This window comes from Penicillium manginii (assembly GCF_028828005.1).
Source record: "Penicillium manginii strain IBT 31320 chromosome Unknown utg000002l:1.0-5564898.0:1.0-5567710.0, whole genome shotgun sequence".
In the NCBI taxonomy this organism is placed as follows: domain Eukaryota; kingdom Fungi; phylum Ascomycota; class Eurotiomycetes; order Eurotiales; family Aspergillaceae; genus Penicillium; species Penicillium manginii.
In genome coordinates, this window is record NW_026643103.1 from 1,633,852 (window position 1) to 1,650,687 (window position 16,836).

General features: G+C 43.3%; 5 protein-coding genes across 5 annotated transcripts; 3 read left to right on the plus strand and 2 right to left on the minus strand.

Moving 5' to 3' along the window:
* Positions 1 to 2,848: 2,848 nt before the first annotated feature.
* On the plus strand, positions 2,849 to 3,121 carry N7533_001863 (uncharacterized protein; the record flags this gene model as incomplete). Its single annotated transcript, XM_057098513.1, is given in 3 exon segments — positions 2,849 to 2,862; positions 2,874 to 3,006; positions 3,065 to 3,121. 3 exon segments carry the CDS (start codon positions 2,849 to 2,851, stop codon positions 3,119 to 3,121), a joined length of 204 nt encoding a protein of 67 aa, XP_056963649.1.
* A 455-nt stretch (positions 3,122 to 3,576) lies between these two features.
* On the plus strand, positions 3,577 to 3,835 carry N7533_001864 (uncharacterized protein; the record flags this gene model as incomplete). The annotated part of the gene is made up of 2 exons (XM_057098514.1): positions 3,577 to 3,639; positions 3,701 to 3,835. The coding sequence occupies 2 exons, from the start codon at positions 3,577 to 3,579 to the stop codon at positions 3,833 to 3,835; spliced, it is 198 nt and encodes a 65-aa protein (XP_056963650.1).
* A 3,607-nt stretch (positions 3,836 to 7,442) lies between these two features.
* N7533_001865 (uncharacterized protein) lies at positions 7,443 to 8,234 on the minus strand (the record flags this gene model as incomplete). Its single annotated transcript, XM_057098515.1, has 1 exon — positions 7,443 to 8,234. One exon carries the CDS (start codon positions 8,232 to 8,234, stop codon positions 7,443 to 7,445), a length of 792 nt encoding a protein of 263 aa, XP_056963651.1.
* An 878-nt stretch (positions 8,235 to 9,112) lies between these two features.
* On the plus strand, positions 9,113 to 13,920 carry N7533_001866 (non-ribosomal peptide synthetase; the record flags this gene model as incomplete). Its single annotated transcript, XM_057098516.1, has 2 exons — positions 9,113 to 13,648; positions 13,720 to 13,920. The coding sequence occupies 2 exons, from the start codon at positions 9,113 to 9,115 to the stop codon at positions 13,918 to 13,920; spliced, it is 4,737 nt and encodes a 1,578-aa protein (XP_056963652.1).
* Positions 13,921 to 14,518: 598 nt separating this feature from the next.
* Positions 14,519 to 16,124, minus strand: N7533_001867 (uncharacterized protein; the record flags this gene model as incomplete). The annotated part of the gene is made up of 4 exons (XM_057098517.1): positions 14,519 to 14,604; positions 14,662 to 14,835; positions 14,900 to 15,736; positions 15,788 to 16,124. The coding sequence occupies 4 exons, from the start codon at positions 16,122 to 16,124 to the stop codon at positions 14,519 to 14,521; spliced, it is 1,434 nt and encodes a 477-aa protein (XP_056963653.1).
* Between the last annotated feature and the right edge of the window lie 712 nt (positions 16,125 to 16,836).

Genomic DNA, 16,836 nt, shown 5'->3' on the forward strand with positions numbered 1-16,836 from the left:
CTTTTCTAGTTAAAAGATAAGGATTTAGTAGTAAAACTTTCTTAATTTAGATTTAAACTAATTCTAGTAGAATCTAGACTAAATTCTTTCTTAACTACTTCTTTAACTTAAATCTATCCTAAATTAATATTAAAGATAGAGTAAATCAGATTTATATACTTAGAGTAAGATTTACTAGATTTAGAAGTAGGGTTTTAATAGATAGAAAGAACTATTCTTAGTCTTAGGTAGTTAAAAGAAAAAAACTAGAATTATAATAGTAAATACTAAGGAATAGACTATAGATCTATAACTAGATAAGACTTTAGATAGTAATTAAAGAATAGGAGAATTAACTAATAATATATATAAATAGTAATAGAGACTAATTCTTAAAGAAACTTGAAGAATAAAGAAAATACTATATTAAGTTATTTATTCTAACTATTATATAAATCAGGCATAAATTAGGTATAAATCAGATATAAACCTCTAGTATAGCTAAGATAAGATTAGATTACTAAAGAGAATATAAAGAGAGTTAATTACTTCTTACCAAAGCTCTTGAATATAAGCCCTATAATATTAAGACCCTTTTAATCAAGTTCTATAACACTTCCAGTTATTAGTTTACTTATAATTCCTTATATCTATATCCTATATAGGGAAGAGAATAACAGTATATTAACAATATATTTAGTAGTCTTATAGATAGATATCTAGTCCAGTTTAGATTTAATAAAGATTCTAGGTTAATCCAGGATCAATTTAACTTCAGGTTATTAAGTAGCTAGAGGAGATATAGTAGGTTTAGAATAAGTACTAACATAAGAGGATATAGGGTTTCAACATATAGAGAGCACTATCTTCAATCCTTAGATAGTTAATAAAGAAGAATCGGAATTATAATAGCTACTAAGTTATCAGACTAGAGACCTATAACTAGGCAAGGATACCAGACAGTAGAGATCAGACTAGACAATTGATACACAGACTACTTCTTGAAGAGATCAGGAATCCTGAGTACTTACGGGATCTTAAATATATTAGGGTTCGGGTGGGCCTCGATATATAGGTGACTCGAAGGGGATTCGGCTTCAGATTGATGTCAAGTACCTAAGGTATTATATACTCGGGATCCTGTGACAAGACTATTAAGAGAACGCTTAAACCTGGTATTACTGGGCAATAGGAATTCCAGAAATAGTTGTTAGAGATAATGATTAGGATTAAGAAATTAGAGGACTGTCTACCAGAAGCCTCTACAGTAGACCTAAGTAACTAAATATAATTCTGATTTAAGTATATACAGTTCCGTATCGGACCTATACTTAAGTACTAGATATTTTAATTTGTCCCCTCTATTACTTCTAGGATAGATAGGGAGAGAAGGGAGGGTAAAGGTTGTTAATTACTATATTCTATACAATAACAGACCAAAACTATTCTCCCTATTATAGTACTGGATACTTTTGATACTTAATCCTACTTTATGTATTTTTGCTTCTACTATAATATCTTAGTTCGACGAATATCATATATATACACAATAGGATTTGTGCACTATAGGCCTTAAAATTCAATATAAACATACAATTATCCTTAATTATACATTTTTTCTCAGAAAAGGCTAACTCAAGATAGATGATAATTTTCGTATCTGGAGAAATTTCAAGCTTGGAAAATTGGTGGACCTAATCATATTGGACACCAGACAATACAAACATTCTATTAAAGATATCTACGCTAACACTAAATACATTAATAAGATTAAAGATAACGCCGGTCGTACATTTTTGGGAAGCCGTCAGGAAACCTAGTTGCAGTGTAAGCTAATTAAGTCGGTGGTACTCACTAGTGTATCTTTGGTAGTCAAATCGGTTTACCTTTCTTCATTCAAAGTTTGGAATGTTATCTTACTCTAGACATTACAGTATTCTCTCAATTAACAATGACACTCCAGAATGGGCCCGAATGACCACCGAACCTAGATGCTTGGGATGGCTATATAGCGAGTAAGAACAGGACCTTAGAGACCCTCCACGATAACAACAGTGGCAACAACACCGTCATCGCGGGAGATACCCACATCAACTAGGTCAGCGATCTGGCCTGGCTCGACTACAGCCCATACGACTTCAGCAGGGAGCCGGCGCCATCGGTGTGGAATTCGGCGGAGCAGCCGTCAGCTCTCCCTCCTTATTTGCAGAAGACCACTGTTTCTGTGGCAAACGATACCTCCAAGCTGATTTTCACTGACAGTGAGTCGTTGCATTGATCTTAGGGATACAGTAGTTTTCGAATTCAGTTTGACCTCACTCTTTACACTTGATTCCAGGAAATTAAATCCTAATTATGCAAGTTTTGATTGGATGTTATTTTAAGGCCATTCATCTAGACCGCTTTCTACAATGATCCCTGTATTTTACAATACGTTTTCAATACCACGAGTAGTGTATTTTACACGAAATTTGCAGACACAACATGATTATTTGATAGGTAGAAAGCATGGTGACACGCTAGGCATGCGGCGTCCCTAGCCAGTCGATCAAATGCATCCTTTCCTACATTGTCCTAGCATAAGTACAGAGATTTTCATTTAAAGGGGGATCGACATTTTTGTTGTTTATAAATTAAGACCCTTGCTCTTCACCTTGAAAGACAACTATAAAATACTAGGCCCTACTGAGTCGCACAGGTCCTTTTTCGTAGATATCTATTCTAATTTCGAAACCAGCCGCATACTCATCACTCAACAAAGTCAGTTCAACCAATTTTCGGCCTTCGCTCTTCAATATACTTATTTACACCATGAAATTTATCTTTGCCTCGTCCTTCTTTGTCGCTACTGTCCTTGCTCTGCCTCAAAATGAAACTTGAAATGTTTGTGCAAGCAAACAAACCGTGGTGTGTTACTCACAAGGAAACGGTGGTCTCATCGCACTAGGCAACGTTCTGCCCGGTGCACTAGGTGAAAACTGCACTGCTAGTGACGTCTACTGCTGCTCTTCAGACGACGTTCAACAGGTAAGTCACTACTTAGCCTTTAACGATAGACATGGCGACTTATAAGTAGCCTCGATAGTCTGGCCTTGTGAGCTTAGATGTAGAGGCTCAATGTTCTCTTAATCGTGTTCTTTAAGCGACTTCGCGGCTTGATTTTGGGGGAATTCTTATCAGGGAGAGCCAGATTCGGTTCGAGCCGACAACGAATGGGACGCGCAAAAGATCACAGGAGTCATAGAAATACAAAATCGTCTTGGCCTATGAGTGGTACTTTAGCTTTAATTAGTTGCCCCCTTGCTTCGTAAAGGCGTAAATAGACCACAGGATATATAATTTGACCGTGGGCTTCCTTCTAACATGTTATACCTCACAATCAGTGTCATGATTGATAACTACTCGAATCGTTTCTGATTAAATCACACCTAACTTTCAGCTATTGTGCTCCAGAAAAGTACGTGAGTCTATAATGCTTATGTTCAAACGGATGCTAAACACCAAAATTTTAGAGCCTTACAGTACACAGAGCCGTATTTTCTCTAACCTCAGCACCAACAAGCACGCAAAGCAGAGAGAATAGTACATATTACCACTATGCAATTTTTTCGGCTCCTCTCCGCTGCCTTTGCCAGCGCTGTAGTCGCTCAATCTCCTATTGTACGTTACTTATCGTCTCTCGAAGCGGGAGATGAGTGGGTATCTAATTTGCTTTAAGTAGGCTATTATTTACCTTGACCCTGGATTTGCAGGGCCGTCGCAGCAAATCAATTCCATAGGAGAGTGTGACGCTATCGATCCCAATACTATGCCTCCCGAGGTCGGATCTATCCAAGTCGCGTCGGGTATCGAATGAGATGCCTATGTACCCTATGAGTACTGTAGGTGGGCCGAAATGTGGGTCGGGCTGGCAGTCTAGCGAGGTGCCACCGGTCATCCTCGTACCTTCTGTTATGATTTACCAGCCCTAGGTTCAGCAGGTGATCGGACCATCAATTTTGGAAATGGATATCGTTTAGTGCCTTGAAGTTTGGTTAAAGGCTAGAAATCCACAATAGAACAGTTTAACAACAAACCCAAGTGGTATGCATGGCTACAACCTGGGGGCTTTATACACTAACGGCAGTATCTGACTTCGGGGTGTTTGAATGAAAATGTACTGTTGAGCTTACGGTAACCCGATACTTCAGATTTCTACCCGGGTAAACTCACAGTCCTATGACAGGAGAGCGAAACCTCAGTTGCTGCTCGACGAAAGTTCTGAAGAAGACCGGGCACATTGCATGTTAGCTTTTCGAGCGGGGTTTCTCACTCCACCATATGACCTTGCGGTGATTACGTGAGACTTGGGTTTATGCGAAGAATGGAGATTAGCACGCATCGGATCGACCTAAGCCGGACAAATCAACATAATGATCACGTTGAAGCTAGCCAAATGCGAGGTTTATTTCACAATTAGCTCTATACACTTGGGGATGGCATTCTGGATACCGTAGCGTAGCAAGGAAGCCAAACCAGACTCCGGAATATCTGAAGGCCAATTGCAAAGCCAAGAAACAGGGAGAAGAGGCTGAAAAGGAAACAAATACACCTCAGAACTCAGGCGACAAGGCCGTAAGGCAACAGAATTGTCAACATGAGGGAGGTCCTTATCTAAGTAGCACTATATACTAGCCTATGGATTGTGATTACTCTACTTCAGCGTGCAGTAGAGCCCTACCAATCTCTAAAAATCGACCAATGTTCATGTATATTAGGACCTCAGTGTCTATGCCTCTATAACCAAGTCAGGCTGTAACCAAGTCAGGCTGTAACCAAGTCAGGCTGTAACCAAGTCAGGCTGTAACCAAGTCAGGCTGTACACTCCCTGGACAGGATGAAGGATCTCCTGCCACATTAAAAACATTATTTCGTGACACACATACACCCAGGCATACTGGTATGCATGTAAATTGCTTGGTAATATCTCAGCCATTCTAGTAGCTCGTATGAATACCTAATACATAGTTGTTTAAGACTGTAAAAATACAAAAATTACAGTGGTTCGTGCCAATGCAGCGCTAACTTTTGGCGACCCTCCACACGGGGAGTGTGCAGTATAAACACAGAGACACACAAACCCGACAGATGGGTTTTTCGCGTCCCACCTCCAAAGTTTGTTGCGGTTGTGCGGTAAAGGCTGCGGCGGGTCGGCGACCAATTATTGGACTGTATTTGCGCACTTGCTCTTCTTCAGAATTGAATGGTTACATGCGTGGCGTGCCGATCTGTTCAGCTGAGGTTCAGCTGGGGTCTAGCAGAGAGAGAATGTTGGAACGGAAAGTGGGGACGGCACTTTGGCCACTCGGAGACTTGCAGGTTTCGGAAAGATAAAGTTAGGGATAAAAGACCCGAGAACTCGTCCGACCCACTTTTTTACCGCCCCACTTTTTTCACCGCCTACACCGCCCACTCACCATGAAGCTATTCCACACCCTATTATACAATATATAGGCTATTATATTGGCTATTCCTATGATGCCTGTCCCCCATATACCTCCTCCAGTGCCATTATAGTCAAATAGGGCCCCAATATGCCCTCCTAGACAACAATCACGCTACTATTTAGACTCATATACACGTACAAAGCTTGTTAAACTTCGATTGACTACTTAATAGTTATTTCTACAAATTACTAAGGAATATCTAACAATTCTACTCTTAATAATCAAATCTACTATATATACTTATTAAAAAAGAGGCTATACAAATGAGAGTTGTACTGGTCGTGGCCGCAAACTGATTTTAAATGAGGAAGAACGTTAACGAATCTTTAAAGTAATTTATAGGAATCCTGATATCCAATATAAAGATTTACTTACAGAAGTTGATTATAAGATCAAAAAAAGATCTCTCTGCCGACTTTTGAATAAGGAGAATCTTCGGAAGTGGAAAAAGCTAGAAAGGAATCTATTAGAGGAGATCTATACTATTAAAAGACTTATATAGGTTAAAAAGTACAAATACTTTACTTCAGAGAATTAGCGATAAGTTTATTGGTCTGATAAATATACTATTAAATATAGAAAAGGTAGTCAACCTGAATTTACCTTTCTCCAACCATCAGAATAAGTAAAATAATAATATTTTAATCTTTAACTTCCTTGAAAACAGTTATCTTAGATATTCTGGGCTTGTTTCTCTAGAGATCAACGTTATTCTGGAAGAGTAAATAGTGTAAATTTATTTATAATTCATAATCTCTATTAGTAGATTCTTCTAACTCTGATTTAGCCAGTAACAAGAGAAGATAGCTCTGTTATGGAGACTATTTTTATATATAATAATACCTTAACTCATACTGTATATATTGTACGTAAGTTATTAGCTGATTTAGAGATAACAGTGATAGAATAGCCTCTATATTCTCCAGATCTTAATCTAATTGAGAATATCTGGTCGGTTTTGAAGGGAAAAATCTATGAAATTTGTCCTGAATTATGTAGTAAACTGCTATATAATCAAGAGACTAGGGAACTATTAATTACTACTGCAGCTGAGGCATGGTCATAGATAGATATGGGGTTATTTGAGAGACTTGCTGATTCAATACCTCGTCGTGTCAAGGCTATTATTGAGGCAGATAGATGGTATACTAAGTATTGAGCTTTAATTTGATGATATTTGCGAGGTTTTTGCCGGTAGAAAAAGTGGCAGAATAATTTATAAGCAAGTGGGTCGGAGGAGTTATTTTGGCCACCCACTGTATTCAGTATTCACCATATCCGTATTTCGCCATACTAGTACCATAATGTATACTGTAACAAAAAACATGTCAATACTCAACTGAAGCCTTTCTATGAAAAGAACTTGGCGATTGACAATTCCAGTGGTCAAAGAAAAAGAAAACAAAAAAGCAAAAACAAAGGAGAGACCATGCTTTGTAGTCACACGCTGTAGTCCTTATGTTGATAGCTACCTAGGTATGAGCTTTTTCTCAGATGTATGGTGACCTCTGCGTATACATATTCTTCTTTGAGTTGTTTACTATTCAACGTCCGATCTTGATTGTCCCTCTTTTAAGTTACTTTTCTACTTTAATTAAACCAAACAAAAATTAGAATGCTAGTAGGGATCCTGTCCAGGTGGTAGATACGGAGAACTGAGAATCACGCTACGGACAATTTTTATTAGATGTTTACAATCCCCTCTAACTATAATGTTTTCACAACCATACAAACAGTATGTATAGAAATAGCATGACTACATACTCCAACCAACTCTATAACATATACAGGGACCGCACCGTCTCATCAAATTGGCCTGTAGTCTGCTGAAGATCATGGTATAACCAGACATTTGGCTCAATGTAAACGGCGCGATCTTCTTCAACAAACACACGCAAAGGTGCCAACCCACCAGGAAACTGGACTTCAACGGACAGTTGATCTGAGTCACATTTTCCAGGCAGTGCTCTCCAGTCGTCACTGCGCGTCCAATGCTGCCAATCGGCGATGCTCCCCTCTACCCTCATGCTTGTCGGAGCTACCTTGATGATCTGCCCCCCCAAGACGGATGTGTTTTCGCAGCCAAGGGTCAAATGGAAGGTCCAGATCCGGCATGATTGGAAGCTGCGGCCAGGTGATATAATCAGCCATGTCCACAGATGGGAATTCGCTTTTTCGGGTCGGACGAAGAGGTACGACAAGAACATCAAGGTTTTTTTTTATGGCTGTTTGCTTCATGGCTTGGATCACGGCTTCTGCTAGGCCAAGGGAGCGTCGATCAGGACGGACGGTGATGGAGATGGCGGACAGTGCATTGGGTGGGTTTGCAAATGAGCAGGCCGCGTCAAAGTCACGATTGCTTTTATGAAAAAGCGTTGCCGTGGCTGTGTCCGGAGACATTCTTCTTCGGTACTGCTCGATGCCGCGAGTTAGGATAGCATCGTATCCCCCTTCTGGTAAGCGGAGCAGGGCTTCTTCTTGGGTGAATTTCTTGTCGTCCAGCTCGGGAAAGTAGAATGGAATGGAACGGCCACAGGCCACGATGGTTTCGTCGTCATGATTCCGCTCAACTATAGCGAATTGATATTCTGCTAGGCCCTCATATTCAGCCAGCCATTTGGCGTATTTCTGGTAACAGGGGTCTTGATCCAGGAAGAGAGGCCATGCGGCATTGAGTGGGTGGTGGTCATCCTCAAATTGTTTCCATAGTTCCGGCCTGGACTTTGCCGTGTACAGTTGATATTTTTGCTTGTCAAGGGCCATATCCATGATTTCGACAATGAAATGATTGAGATGAAATAATATGGATATTACGGCCTGTAGTTGGAGAGGAATTGCTAGATCCTTTTTCACATTTATTCACAATCTCACAGGTCAACTACTCGTGACAACCCCACTGAAAAATCCACCCAGTTCCGATGAACATGTCTCCTTGTCATGACAGGATCAATTGAAATTTTTTTTTCTTTCTTTCCCTTCAAATAGCGCAACTTTTTGTTCAGCTATGTGGATATGAGAAGGATACGTAACCACTAGCAGCGAGCGCTAAAGAACCCGCAGTGGAGCTGTAATAAAATACGGAGATTGTAGTGGATCCCAGATTCATCTTTACATCCTTACACGATTTATGAAAACTGTATCTTTTACAATTCAGTCGTCGAGACTTTCAATGCTCAGACGTGCTTCATGCAATTTCAAACATTTATATAATAGAGGCATGGCAGTAGTATATACAAACACCAATCATTACCTTCCAGAAGAAAGATGAAGCCTAATCAACTTTGAAATCTAGCAGTGTGAGAACTCCAAGATTCAGAGCGGATCTGATCAAACTAGCGGTGTGTGAACTCCGAGATTCAGAGTGGATCTGTTGTGATTACGGCTTGGAATTAGCAAAAGACCAAGATCGGTTTTTCAATGGCGATCGATCAGTCCCAGCCGTGCCGAAATGGGTCCCACTGGTGGAGAACTTACTAAGAACATTATACTAGTTTCGAGATCTGAATTTGTGGTGAATTTATTGTCCTTGATTCTGAAAAATAGCCTCCGCCCCTAAAGCTCTTAGAGGGAAGAAAGATCTCAGTCTCAATCTCCCTTGGGAAGCTTTACTTTATTCCATCTCTTTTTGCCATACGACCGCTATTGCAATGGCCGCCAATGGGATCTCTCCACCATGCTTGACCGAATTCAGTACACCCGATTACTTGAATCGAAGCACTAACAATGGTTCGCTGGCTGCGCAGCATTCTGCAGTCCCTGCATTTTCCCTTCTGAATGTTAAAAATGACATCGAGTTGAGCCAATTGCGAGAAAAAGCCGCAGATGTATGCCATGCCAAGCCCGAGGATGTACAAGATATTTACCCTTGCACAGTGGTGCAGGAGAGTCTTTTTGCCCTCTCTGTGAAGAGCCCCCATATGTATGTCGCCCGGTATCTCTATAAGCTTCCGCAAGATATCGACCTGGACCGGTTCTATGCTGCTTTCCAAACGGCCATTGAGGCCCATACCATCTTGCGCACCCGTGTGATCCAGATTGAGACTGGCGAAGCCCTGCAGGTAGTGATCCGACAGGGGATCGACTGCCCTTATTGGGAGAATCTGAGAGATTACCTTGATCAAGACCTCCAAAAGACCACTGAGCTCAGCGCGCCTCTTGTGCGGGCTGGCGTTGCGAAGCATGAAGATGGCGATTACTATTTCGTTTTTACCTTACATCATGCTACATATGATGACTGGGCTCTTGCGTTATTCATGAAGCATATTGAGAGCGCGTATCATGATATCGCCCTTCCTTCTCAGCCCTTCTCGCGCTTTACCCAGTATTGTCTCGAGTCAGGCTCAGAGATAGCGAAGGAGTTCTGGCGAGAAGAGCTGACTGAGAAGAAGATGGCACCTACAACCTTTCCTGTTCTGCCCTCGGACACTTATAGTCCTGCTGCCACCAAGTCTTTGATCCAAAATACTGATTTTGAGGTCCAACTTGATTTTGATCATGCCTCGAGTGTCATTGAATTGGCCTGGGCTGTTATGATGGCTCAGTACACTGACTCCGACGAGGTTGTGTTTGGTGTGACAGACACCGGAAAACGTGCTCAAATGCCAGATATGGCATTGATGAGTGGTCCAACAATAGCGACATTCCCCTTGCAAATACGAGTCCAGTGGGGGCAGAGTATCCGGGAGGCTCGAGAGAACCTTCATAATCGACGAACTCAGATCGTTCCCTTTGAGCAGCTAGGCCTACACAATATCAGTCGACTATCAGCGGATGCAGCTGCAATTTGTAGATTCCAGAGTCTTCTTGTTTTGCAACCACCTCGACGCGATGACTATGAACTGTTCAATGAAGTGACAAGTGAATTCCAGCTTGAAAACCACGCCACATTCGGCACCTACCCGATAACCTTGGTTATTGAACCTGGACCGACCTCCGTTAGTGTTCAGGCCGTGTACGACGATAAGATCGTCCCAGAGGCTCAGATGCAACGGATCCTGCAGCAACATGCGCATCTGATGAAATGGATCAGCCAACATCCAGACCTTTCTGTTCGGGATATCCCGGCCCTGTGCCCAGAGGATCACAAGCAGCTCCAGCAATGGAACCTTCAATCTGCTCCTCAAGAAACCTTCTGTATTCACGATTTGATTTCTCAACGCTGTTCGTCTCAGCCAGAAGCTCCAGCTGTATGTGCCTGGGATGGCGAGTTCTCATACCGGGAGCTAGATTCTATTTCGACAACCTTTGCGGCCCACTTGCAACGAAAAGGACATATCCAGCCTGATGTGATAGTTCCCTTGTATTTTGAAAAATCTCGGTGGACTGCCATTGCCATTCTGGCCGTGATCAAAGCCGGAGGGGCTTTTGTTCTGCTGGATCCCTCGACTCCCTTCAAACGACTACAAGGCATCTGCGAAGATACCAATGCTCCCTTTGTGATTGCTCCACCAGGACTGGCCAGCAGGGCCGAAGAGCTTATTGGAAAGGTTGTCATGCTGGATGACAAGGCAATTGTCTATAATTTAGCGGATTATGCCCCCTCGCCTGTTCGGCCGAACAACATTCTTTATATTGTCTTCACTTCCGGGTCCACGGGGAAGCCAAAGGGTGTCGTTATCGAGCATGGTGCCTTCTGTGCCAGTGCGCTGGCCTATACCAGCACTGCTAAAATGTCTCCGGAGACCAGGGCATTGCAGTTTGCCTCATACGCCTTCGACGTCAGTGTCACCGATCATCTGGCTACTCTTCTCGCGGGCGGATGCATTTGTATTCCATCCCCCGAGGATCGGATGAATCGAATTGCCGACATTGTGTCCGAATTTCAGATCAACTATGCAGATTTCACGCCTTCTTTTCTTCGATCCCTTTCTCCAGAGGATTTCCCCACTCTTAAAACCATCATCCTTGGAGGAGAAGCAATGTCGAGAACGGATATCGAAACTTGGTGTTCCCGTGTCCGCTTGCTCAATATCTACGGACCAGCAGAGTGCTGTGTCTTGTCAACAATTCAACCAGACGTTGCTACCCAGCAAGATCCCTTGGATATTGGCTCTGCCACTGGTGGTGTCTGCTGGATTGTAGACAAATCGGATCATACCAGATTGGTGCCGATCGGTGGTGTGGGTGAGCTGCTTGTTGGCGGTCCAATTGTTGGTCGGGGGTATCTGAATGATCCGGAGAAGACAGCCCAGGCCTTTGTCCCGCAACCTGCCTGGCTGGGAGAGGGAGAGGCCTCTGGTCGCGTATACAAGACAGGCGATCTTGTCCAGTATACCTCCAGCGGATCTATACGTTTCTTGGGCAGGAAAGACATGCAGGTGAAGCTGCGGGGACAACGAATTGAACTGGGCGAAGTTGAATATTACCTCCGCCAGTGCTTCCCATCTGCGTTGGAGATTGTGGCGGAGGTCGTGAAGCCCCGAGTGCAAAACACCGCCATTTTGACCGCATTTGTTCTTAAGCCATCATCTCAATTCCCCCAGGAAGATCCTCTTATGCTTCCGGATGAGGTGTTCCAGGCCGAACAAGCACAGGCAGAGTTGCAACTACGAGATCAGCTGCCCAGCTATATGATCCCCTCTGTCTTCATTCGCCTGTCACAGCTACCTCTGACCGCCACGGGCAAAACAAATCGAAAGTTGCTGCGTGAACGCCTATCGGATCTTTCTCCTGCTGAATTCGAGCAGTATACGTCTCTAGGAACCGAAAAACGCCGTCCGGCCAATGATCAGGAACACTTGGTTCATATGCTAGTTACGCGGCAATTGGGACTCTCATCAGAGTCAGTTGGCATGCAGGATTCTCTATTTCGAATTGGAGGAGATTCAATCACAGCGATTAAACTGACCAGTATTATGGGAAGTCATGGATGGAAGCTTACTGTAGCTGACATCTTTAGCAATCCTAGACTCGAAGATATGGCGCGCGTGATGAAGCAAAAGGCCAACACCTCACTTGATTCAATTCAGCCTTTCTCTCTTATTGGTAAGGGAGTTTCAGTTGATGGGCAGGTTGAGGCGGCCGGCACACAGGACAAAGTGCCCCCACCTATCAAAGAGTCCCTGTCTGAGTTTGGCATTACGTCTCTTGATAATGTTGAAGATATCTACCCTTCTCGTGGTTTCCAAGGATTTAACCTGTCCAGATATGATCGTGAGATTGGATACAATCATGTGTGTGTGATCTTTGAATTACAGCCAGTCGATGATTCCGAGCCAATTGATCCAGTTCGCGTCCAAAAGGCATGGGGCCAATTGGTGGCCCGCCATCCTATGATGCGAACGGTTTATGTTCCGGATCTATCCTCTCTCTGGGGCTATGTTCTGGTGGTCCTTAAGCAGGCGGTGCCTAATTTCGAGATCATTCAATCGTCTGACTCTCAGGTCCTTGCTACGCTTCGACAGCATGTAGCCAAAGATTACCCGAGTGATAAAAGTCTCCCGCATCGTCTGACACTGACTCAGACTGAATCTGGAAAAGTCTTTGCCTTGCTTGAAATGCACCATGGTTTCGTCGATGGTTTGACGATGCCCATCATTGAAGCAGACATGAGAGCCTTGTACAGCGAGAGCCAGCTACCGGCAATCCCCCTGTATCGGGACTTCATTGCAACAGCATTACAGGGCTCAAAGTCCGTCAATAGGAGTTACTGGACCGAGTATCTGAAGGATGCTCCCAAGTCTGTTTATCTGCCTGATTCCTCAATGACTGGCTACCCTGGTAAAGCTCGAGAAATTGAGATTCCACTGGCTTCATTAGAGTCTATCAAAGACTTTGCTAGATCTCAATCATCCACAACACCTACTCTCTTCCGAGCACTGTGGGCCGTTGTTCTCCGGATACTTGTCAATTCCCAGGACGTGACTTTTTACTACATATCCTCAGCTCGGTACTCATCCGGAATTGAGACAAAGAACATGATAGGATCACACATCGAGATGCTCATGGCCCGTTTGCGTGCAGCAGAACATGTGTCTTTCGCAGAGATGCTTAGCATTGCCCAAGAAGACTACTCTCAATCCATGCCCCACCAATTTGCATCCATCGACACGGTCGAGGAGCTCGGCCTATGGAACCACTTCAACACTGTGTACAACTATCGCCTTTGTACCAGCAATAATCAGTCGACGGAAAATGAAAGCGCGTTTCATTGGAAACAACATGAGGTGATATCTGACTCGCCGGTAAGTTACCCCACTCTATTCTGGATTTTTCTTTCGCGTCAGAATATGTATTTGCTAACATGAGTGGACAGTGTGATCTCAAGTTCGCCATCAATGAATTTGACGATGCAATGACTGGCACCCTTAGTTATTGGGACCGGACAATCACTCCGGAAAGCATGGAAAGGGTCGGGCATCTCGTAAAGCACTGTCTGTCGCTTGTTCTGGCAGACCCGAGCATTACAATCTCTCAGGTCGCTGCTGAGACGAAGGGGTGGGATGTAGCCAAGTAGGGCTCAAAAAGTATTGTATCTCATGTACATAGTGTAATCAAAAATAAAGCTGATTAACACTTCTACCAAAATAAGGGGTGACACTTCCGCTCTAAACATCCTTGTCTTGCTCTTGTACACTATCCCATTTCTTCCAAGCAAATTCTGTACCTGGGTCTGCGTTCAAGTAGTAGCTACTCACTTTGAGTTTAATTCAAGTTCCTACTACAATTGCTAGGTAGTACGTAAGGTTTCCCAATATACATATTTAGGATATACTAGTTTCTGTGTTATTATTTTTGTAGATGACTTTCATGCATGCAGGACTAGAGTCCTGCTACCCGCTATTCCCGTCGGTATTGCATTAGCTTCCAAGGTTCTGTTGCTTGCATTGCTCTCATCACGACATTTAGTCATTTGCACGCGGTTGCTATACGGCGTTTGTCATTCATTTGCGAGAATACCTAGGCACTAGATATTGCCTGGGTATTCCCACTTTCGAGTCTAGTATCATCTCATTCCTTCGTTTCCATTCGATTCCATCTCTCTCGTAATCTAGTTGACCGTCGTCACTAGTACTCATCCAAAACAAGTCCCTTGGTGAAAGGATGGTTCTCAGCTAAACCAACGAAGATGATTTTTTCTTTGGTTGCGTGTCTTCAAAGTACTTCAAGGTAAGTCCTGAAAGAACCAGACAGAGAATTGCTGTAGATAGGGTCAGCAGTTAAAGTTATGGATGCTTTCCAAGGAAATAAAACATACCCAATGTCGAAGTCATACAATAATATCCCGCATTTTCTGTCATCGGACCGGTGAACATCGGACCAACCATCATTCCAGCACTAAAGCACATCTCGATGATAGCGAATACTCGCGAGTTGCCACCGTAGGGACCAAAGACCTGGGAATTTTGTGCTTGCATATTCTTTACCACGGCTATTGATGTAGTTAGAAACCGCGCAACACCCGGGGGCGAGGATATCTCAAAGGAAGTACTCACTACTAAACTGGAAGCTGCCCCCTCCACGAAGGAACATGGAAACCGTCCCTAAAGCAATCATAGTACCAATAAAGATATTCTTTCCACCAACATCCGAACCAGCCCATGGAAATCTTTTATCTCCTGGTACACCGAGCAGCCATAGTAAAGGAGCTAGCAACGCCCAGCCAATGGCGGCGGGATACCGCACTCCACATCGATCACGCATCATTCCATTGAGTGTTGAGAAGATCAACGAGGGCGCTTGGAAACAGAAGAACATCAAGCTGGTCTCCATGCTTCCCCAGCCAAATACATCTCGAAGATGCAACGGGAGAGTGTTATTAAAGCCAGCTGTGATGGATGAGAACATAATAGTATCAAGCAGTGCGACCAGTATGCGTGCATCAGTGAGCATGATGCGGTAGAAAGCCAATGGCGAGGAGGCAGTTGGTGTCGATGGCTCTGTATCTGCCAGTTGCTTGGAGGCTTCGTTTTCGTTCTCGTTTTGGAAAAGAGCCGTAGTTTCATTCGACTCGGTGGTTTTATTTGATGGCGTCTCGTTTGGATCTTTGGATGGCAATTCTCGTGAGTCGATCATGAGTAACCGGGCGAGCATATCCAGTGCCAAGATGATCATCGGAACAGACCATGTCGCCCGATAACCAACTAGTCCCAAGAGAACGCCAGAGACAGCAGGCCCACTAATAACTCCGGCCGCGATGAAGGTCATGCTCAGACCTATATTTTTGCCCATATTTTTGGTATCAGTGCAATCGAGTAGCATGGCATAGCCAACAACCCATGTTGCCGATCCACCAATTGCTTGGAGATAGCGGCCCAAAAATAGCATAAATACTGGAAGGTGTTAGAATATATCGTGCTGAACAGTGCATAGATAGTACATACAATTTGGGGTGAGGGCAACAAGCATCGTTCCTACTAGACATGCGCCCAGGCCCATCATTAGGGGAATTTTCCGATGCGGTGTTTTATCTGCAAAATGGCCAATAATAGGCGCAGAAATAATAGAAAGAAAGCCATGAATCGTAAGCAATGTCGTGATATAAGACTGGGTCTCTGACGGATCGATCCCTAATCGAACCTCAAGCATGTGAGGAAGAATTGGAACGAGAAAGCCATAGAGGAATGTTTCTGCGAATAGAGCAAGAGTGACTGTAACGATGACGAATGATTTTGATGACCGCCATTGATGCCCAAAAGGCTGTGCTTGTGCTGACTTCATATTGAATCTTTTAGATTAGGTTACCTGGGCTTGTTACAGACAGGATTTCAGGAAGAAATATCTTATAAACAAAAGCGGAGATCATTACACGTGATTTGAGATCGGATCAAGTACTCGTAATGATCGACGAACTTTGATAAATCATCGATATGGCCAATCATGTATCACAATTCCTATTCCTCAGGTCGTGTGCAGGGTCGGGTTCGTCGGGTCGGCGCGCGGGTCGCAGGGTCGCAGCCACCTGCCAACCTTGCAGGACTAGTAATTACTAGTATTGGTTACTAGTAATTACTAGTGATAACGAGCTCAAAAATACGCCAAAATACAGACACCTTTTATGATAATACAGTTTGGTAAGCTAATTTTCTTTCTGGCCCTGTGAGCTTTTCTACCAGGAATTGCTAGTAACTAATTATAACGAACCGAGGTCGTTCCCCTTGTTGATGCCCGACGTAGTATCCAGTTTCGTCACAGTTTCCTTCTTCAAGCTATTACTTTTGTCGACCCGCTACGAGATCACGCTAGGTCGTATTCTGATCTCTGTGAGTATCTGAGCATTCTCACAGTAATTACGAGCAAAAATAGCCAAAAAAATCTGATAAGGCCAAGTACTTCCATAAGCTATTCACACTGTAAGTTTAATATAGCAAGTTTAAGATTGCAACAACTTTCTAGGTTATTGTTAGTAATTTAAGATCACAGAGCCTTTGTA